This window comes from Oncorhynchus mykiss, chromosome 1 (genome assembly GCF_013265735.2).
Source record: "Oncorhynchus mykiss isolate Arlee chromosome 1, USDA_OmykA_1.1, whole genome shotgun sequence".
In the NCBI taxonomy this organism is placed as follows: Eukaryota; Metazoa; Chordata; class Actinopteri; order Salmoniformes; family Salmonidae; genus Oncorhynchus; species Oncorhynchus mykiss.
Window position 1 is genome coordinate 93,911,004 of NC_048565.1, and position 7,500 is coordinate 93,918,503.

At 44.4% G+C, this 7,500-nt stretch overlaps 1 protein-coding gene across 1 annotated transcript in view; it reads left to right on the top strand.

Annotated features, from left to right (window-relative positions):
* LOC110517068 (disintegrin and metalloproteinase domain-containing protein 12) overlaps nt 1–7,500 on the top strand; it is a 221,485-nt gene that overhangs the window by 129,525 nt on the left and 84,460 nt on the right. Inside the window, exons 8-9 of the mRNA XM_036988835.1 lie at nt 382–453; nt 1,880–2,049. Coding sequence (XP_036844730.1) covers nt 382–453; nt 1,880–2,049 — 242 coding nt within the window. The remainder of the gene's footprint in view (nt 1–381; nt 454–1,879; nt 2,050–7,500) is intronic.

Genomic DNA, 7,500 nt, shown 5'->3' on the forward strand with positions numbered 1-7,500 from the left:
ATGTAATGCAGCCCAATATACTCACTTCCTATGACAACTTCCTCTTCCTCTTTTTCCTCTTCTTTTCCTTTTTTTTTAAATTGTATTTGTTTATATTTGTTTCTCCTCCTCCTCCTCCTGCGCCTCCTCCTCCTCCTCTTTCTCTTTCCCTTCTCTCCCTCCACCTGTTTCTCCTCCCTCCCTCCCTCCTCCCTCTTCTTATTCCTCCTCCTCCTCCTCCTACTTCCTCCTCCCCCCTCCTTCTGCCCCTCCCCCCTCATCTCCTCCTGCCCCTCACCTCCTCCTCCTCCCTCCACCTCCTCCTCCTACTTCCTCCTCCCCCCTCCTTCTGCCCCTTCCCCCTCATCTCCTCCTGCCCCTCACCTCCTCCCTCCTCCTCAGTTCCAGAAACAAGGGAAGGATGTGGAGAAGGTCAAACAGAGGCTGGCTGAGATCGCCAATTACGTGGACAAGGTAACGACCAAATCAATATCCATCCTGCGTCCCAAATTATACCCTGTGCACTACTTATGACCAAGACCCATAGGGGACGAGGGAGTCATTTGACCAGGACCCATAGGGATGAGGGAGTCGTTTGACCAGGACCCATAGGGATGAGGGAGTCATTTGACCAGGACCCATAGGGATGAGGGAGTCGTTTGACCAGGACCCATAGGGATGAATGGGAGTCATTTGACCAGGACCCATAGGGATGAGGGAGTCATTTGACCAGGACCCATAGGGATGAGGGAGTCATTTGACCAGGACCCATAGGGGATGAGGGAGTCGTTTGACCAAGACCCATAGGGATGAGGGAGTCGTTTGACCAGGACCCATAGGGATGAATGGGAGTCATTTGACCAAGACCCATAGGGATGAATGGGAGTCGTTTGGGATGCAGGCCCAGTCAGATATGAGCTGAGGCCAGATGAAACATGATTCCATCAAATGGGTCTCTCTCAGCCTGTTGTGAATGAACCGACCTGAGAGTACGGGACGATTGAATTAGGAACGGATGATTGATTCCAGAAGTCCACTGAGAGCTGGTGTGGAGTTGACATCAATATGGAACGTAATATGATATAGATGAGGGTTGGAATACGATCAAGCGTTTATCATCACTGTTGTAAAGTCAAAGACAGATCTTATTAAAAGCTTGTTACGGTTTGAAGGTTTTTAAATTAGGAATTTAGAAGGTTTGCTGGGGTACATTCCAGTCTTTCATAGCACTAGGACATCTCTTCCTCTCTCCTTCTTGATTTCCCTCTCTGTCTCTCTCTCCCTCCCCCATCCCTCACTCCCCCTCTGTTTCTCTCATCTCCTCCCTCCCTCCATCATCCACCCCTCCCCCATCCACCCCCCATCCATCCCTCCATCATCCATCCCTCCCCCATCCACCCCCCATCCATCCCTCCCCTCCACCTGATCCACCCCCCCCTCTCTCCCTCCACCATCCACCCACCCTCCCTCCCCCTCCCTCCCCATCCATCCCTCCCCCATCCACCCTCTCTCCCCATCCAACCCCCTCTCTCCCTCCCCCATCCACCTCCCTCCCCATCCAACCCCCCTCTCTCCCTCCCCCATCCATCCCTCCCCTCCACCCGATCCACCCCCCATCTCTCCCTCCACCATCCACACACCCTCCCTCTCCCTCCCTCCCTCCCCCATCCATCCCTCCCCCATCCACCCTCCCTCCCCATCCAACCCCCCTCTCTCCCTCCCCCATCCATCCACCCTCCCTCCCTCCCCCATCCACCCCATCCCTCCCTCCCCCTCTCTTTCCCTCATCCCTTCTCTCCCTCCCCTCCTCCCTCCTCCCTCCCCCACCCTCCCTCCCTCCCTCCCTCCTTCCCCCATCCATTCATCCCTCCCCCTCTCCCACCCCCTCTCTCCCTCTCAGTTCTACCGTGCCCTGAACATCCGTGTAGCTCTGGTGGGGTTGGAGGTGTGGAGCGACCAGGACAGGTGTCCAATCAGCCAGGACCCCTTCACCACCCTGCATGAGTTCCTGGACTGGAGGAAACTCAAACTGCTGCCCAACAGGCCCCACGATAATGCACAGCTAGTCAGGTAACTACTACTATACTAATACATCTGTACTACTGCTGCCCAACAGGCCCCACGATAATGCACAGCTAGTCAGGTAACTACTACTATACTAATACAGCTGTACTACTGCTGCCCAACAGGCCCCACGATAATGCACAGCTAGTCAGGTAACTACTACTATACTAATACATCTGTACTACTGCTGCCCAACAGGCCCCACGATAATGCACAGCTAGTCAGGTAACTACTACTATACTAATACATCTGTACTACTGCTGCCCAACAGGCCCCACGATAATGCACAGCTAGTCAGGTAACTACTACTATACTAATACAGCTGTACTACTGCTGCCCAACAGGCCCCACGATAATGCACAGCTAGTCAGGTAACTACTACTATACTAATACATCTGTACTACTGCTGCCCAACAGGCCCCACGATAATGCACAGCTAGTCAGGTAACTACTACTATACTAATACATCTGTACTACTGCTGCCCAACAGACCCCGCGATAATGCACAGCTAGTCAGGTAACTACTACTGTACTAATACAGCTGTACTACTGCTGCCCAACAGGCCCCACGATAATGCACAGCTAGTCAGGTAACTACTACTATACTAATACATCTGTACTACTGCTGCCCAACAGGCCCCACGATAATGCACAGCTAGTCAGGTAACTACTACTATACTAATACATCTGTACTACTGCTGCCCAACAGACCCCACGATAATGCACAGCTAGTCAGGTAACTACTACTGTACTAATACATCTGTACTACTGCTGCCCAACAGGCCCCACGATAATGCACAGCTAGTCAGGTAACTACTACTATACTAATACATCTGTACTACTGCTGCCCAACAGGCCCCATGATAATGCACAGCTAGTCAGGTAACTACTACTATACTAATACATCTGTACTACTGCTGCCCAACAGGCCCCACGATAATGCACAGCTAGTCAGGTAACTACTACTATACTAATACATCTGTACTACTGCTGCCCAACAGACCCCGCGATAATGCACAGCTAGTCAGGTAACTACTACTGTACTAATACAGCTGTACTACTGCTGCCCAACAGGCCCCACGATAATGCACAGCTAGTCAGGTAACTACTACTATACTAATACATCTGTACTACTGCTGCCCAACAGGCCCCACGATAATGCACAGCTAGTCAGGTAACTACTACTATACTAATACATCTGTACTACTGCTGCCCAACAGGCCCCACGATAATGCACAGCTAGTCAGGTAACTACTACTATACTAATACATCTGTACTACTGCTGCCCAACAGGCCCCACGATAATGCACAGCTAGTCAGGTAACTACTACTATACTAATACATCTGTACTACTGCTGCCCAACAGACCCCACGATAATGCACAGCTAGTCAGGTAACTACTACTGTACTAATACATCTGTACTACTGCTGCCCAACAGGCCCCACGATAATGCACAGCTAGTCAGGTAACTACTACTATACTAATACATCTGTACTACTGCTGCCCAACAGACCCCGCGATAATGCACAGCTAGTCAGGTAACTACTACTGTACTAATACAGCTGTACTACTGCTGCCCAACAGGCCCCACGATAATGCACAGCTAGTCAGGTAACTACTACTGTACTAATACATCTGTACTACTGCTGCCCAACAGGCCCCACGATAATGCACAGCTAGTCAGGTAACTACTACTATACTAATACATCTGTACTACTGCTGCCCAACAGACCCCACGATAATGCACAGCTAGTCAGGTAACTACTACTATACTAATACATCTGTACTACTGCTGCCCAACAGACCCCACGATAATGCACAGCTAGTCAGGTAACTACTACTATACTAATACATCTGTACTACTGCTATACTAAAACTATTATACAAATATACTACTACAATACCACTACTATTATATTCCTATACTACTACTACACTACTAATATACCAATACATCTGTACTACTACTATACTACTACTATTATACCACTACACTACTACTATACTACTACTATTATGCTACCATTATACTACTATACTACTACTATACTAATACATCTGTACTACTGCTGTACTACTACTGTACTACTACACTGCTACTATACTACTACTATACTACTATTACACTACCACTACACTACTACTATACTACTACCATTATACTACCATTAGACTACTATACTACTATTACACTACCATTAGACTACTATACTACTATACTACTATTACACTACTACTATACTACTACACTACTACTACACTACTACTATACCACTACTATGAGACTACTATACTACTACTATACTACTATTACACTACAGCAGTAGTGTAATAGTAGTATAGTAGTAGTATAGTAGTCTCATAGTAGTGGTATAGTAGTAGTGTAGTAGTGTAGTAGTAGTGTAGTAGTATAGTAGTAGTGTAATAGTAGTATAGTAGTCTAATGGTAGTGTAATAGTAGTATAGTAGTCTAATGGTAGTATAATGGTAGTAGTATAGTAGTAGTGTAGTGGTAGTGTAATAGTAGTATAGTAGTAGTATAGTAGTCTCATAGTAGTGGTATAGTAGTAGTGTAGTAGTAGTGTAGTAGTATGGTAGTAGTGTAGTAGTAGTGTAGTAGTATAGTAGTAGTGTAATAGTAGTATAGTAGTCTAATGGTAGTGTAATAGTAGTATAGTAGTCTAATGGTAGTATAATGGTAGTAGTATAGTAGTAGTGTAGTAGTAGTGTAATAGTAGTATAGTAGTAGTATAGTAGTCTCATAGTAGTGGTATAGTAGTAGTGTAGTAGTAGTGTAGAAGTATAGCAGTAGTGTAGTAGTAGTGTAGTAGTATAGTAGTAGTGTAATAGTAGTATAGTAGTCTAATGGTAGTGTAATAGTAGTATAGTAGTCTAATGGTAGTATAATGGTAGTAGTATAGTAGTAGTGTAGTGGTAGTGTAATAGTAGTATAGTAGTAGTATAGTAGTCTCATAGTAGTGGTATAGTAGTAGTGTAGTAGTAGTGTAGTAGTATAGTAGTAGTGTAGTAGTAGTGTAGTAGTATAGTAGTAGTGTAATAGTAGTATAGTAGTCTAATGGTAGTATAATGGTAGTAGTATAGTAGTAGTGTAGTGGTATAGTAGTATACTGCTATTATACCACTAGACTACAACTATACTACTACTATTATACTACCATAAGACTACTATACTACTATGATACTCATACATCTGTACTACTGCTATACTACTACTATACTACTACTATTATACCCCTACACTACTACTATACTACTACTATTATGCTACCATTATATTACTATACTACTACTATACTACTTCTACTGGTGTTCTAGTGTTGTTCTAGTTCTGTTCTACTGGTGTTCTAGTGTTGTTCTAGTTATGTTCTACTGGTGTTCTACTGTTGTTCTAGTGTTGTTCCAGTGCTGTTCTACTGGCGTTCTAGTGGTGTTCTATTGGTGTTCAAGTTTTGTTCTACTGGTGTTCTACTGTTGTTCTAGTTCTGTTCTACTGGTGTTCTAGTGTTGTTCTAGTTCTGTTCTACTGGTGTTCTAGTGTGGTTCTACTGGTGTTCTGCTGGTGTTCTCGTGTTGTTCTAGTGTTGTTCTAATGGTGTTCTACTGGTGTTCTACAGTTGTTCTAGTGTTCTACTGGTTTTCTACTGTTGTTTTAGTTCTGTTCTACTGGTGTTCTAGTGTTGTTCTACTGGTGTTCTAGTGTTGTTCTAGTTCTGTTCTACTGGTGTTCTAGTGTTGTTTTACTGGTGTTCTGCTGGTGTTCTCGTGTTGTTCTAGTGTTGTTCTAATGGTGTTCTACTGGTGTTCTACAGTTGTTCTAGTGTTCTACTGGTGTTTTAGTGTTGTTCTACTGGTGTTCTACTGGTGTACTCGTGTTGTTCTAGTGTTGTTCTATTGGTGTTCTACTGGTGTTCTACTGTTGTTCTAGTGTTCTACTGGTGTTCTAGTGGTGTTCTAGTGTTGTTCTAGTGCTGTTCTACTGGTGTTCTAGTGGTGTTCTAGTGTTGTTCTAGTGCTGTTCTACTGGTGTTCTAGTGTTGTTCTAGTTTTGCTCTACTGGTGTTCTACTGGTGTTCTAGTGTTGTTCTAGTTCTGTTCTGCTAGTGTTCTAGTGTTGTTCTAGTTTTGTTCTACTGGTGTTCTAGTGTTGTTCTACTGGTGTTCTAGTGTTGTTCTAGTGTTGATCTAGTGTTGTTCTAGTGTTGTTCTAGTGGTGTTCTGTGGTGTTCTACTGGTGTTCTACTGTTGTTCTACTGTTGTTCTACTGTTGTTCTAGTGTTGTTCCAGTGCTGTTCTACTGGTGTTCTAGTGGTGTTCTATTGGTGTTCAAGTGTTGTTCTAGTGTTGTTCTAGTGTTGTTCTACTGGTGTTCTACTGGCATTCTAGTGTTGTTCTACTGGCGTTCTAGTGTTGTTCTACTGGTGTTCTAGTGGTGTTCTAGTGTTGTTCTAGCGTTGTTCTACTGGTGTTCTAGTGCTGTTCTACTGTTGTTCTACTGTAGTTCTACCGGTGTTCTACTGGTGTTCCAGTGTTGTTCTACTGTTGTTCTAGTGTTGTTCTAGTGTTGTTCCACTGGTGTTCTAGTGGTGTTCTAGTGTTGTTCTAGTGCTGTTCCACTGTTGTTCTAGTGTTGTTCTAGTGGTTTTCTACTGTTGTCCTACTGGTATTCTAGGGTTGTTCTAGTGTTGTTCTTCTGGTGTTCTAGTGTTGTTCTACTGGTGTTCTAGTGGTGTTCTAGTGTTGTTCTACTGTAGTTCTACTGGTGTTCTACTGTTGTTCCAGTGGTGTTCTAGTGTTGTTCTAGTGTTGTTCTGCTGGTGTTCTAGTGGTGTTCTAGTGTTGTTCTAGTGCTGTTCCACTGGTGTTCTAGTGTTGTTCTACTGGTGTTCTACTGTTGTTCTACTTGTGTTCTAGTGTTGTTCTAATGTTGTTCTATTGATGATCTATTGGTGTTCTAATGATGTTCAATTGGTGTTCTAGTGGTGTTCTAGTGCTATTCTACTGGTCTTCTAGTGTTGTTCTAGTGGTGTTCTAGTGGTGTTCTAGTGTTGTTCTAGTGTTGTTCTACTGTTGTTCTAGTGTTGTTCTAGTGTTGTTCTAGTTTTATTCTAGTGTTGTTCTACTGGTCTTCTAGTGTTGTTCTACTGTTTGTCTCCACAGCGGGGTGTTCTACTGGTGTTGTTCTACTGTTTGTCTCCACAGCAAGGTGTTCTACTGGTGTTGTTTGTCTCCACAGCAGGGTGTTCTACTGGTGTTGTTTGCCTCCAGAGCAGGGTGTTCTACTGGTGTTCTACTGGTGTTTGTCTCCACAGCAGGGTGTTCTACTGGTGTTGTTTGTCTCCACAGCAGGGTGTTCTACTGGTGTTGTTTGTCTCCACAGCAGGGTGTTCTACTGGTGTTGTTTGTCTCCACAGTGGGGTGTTCTACTGGTGTTCTAC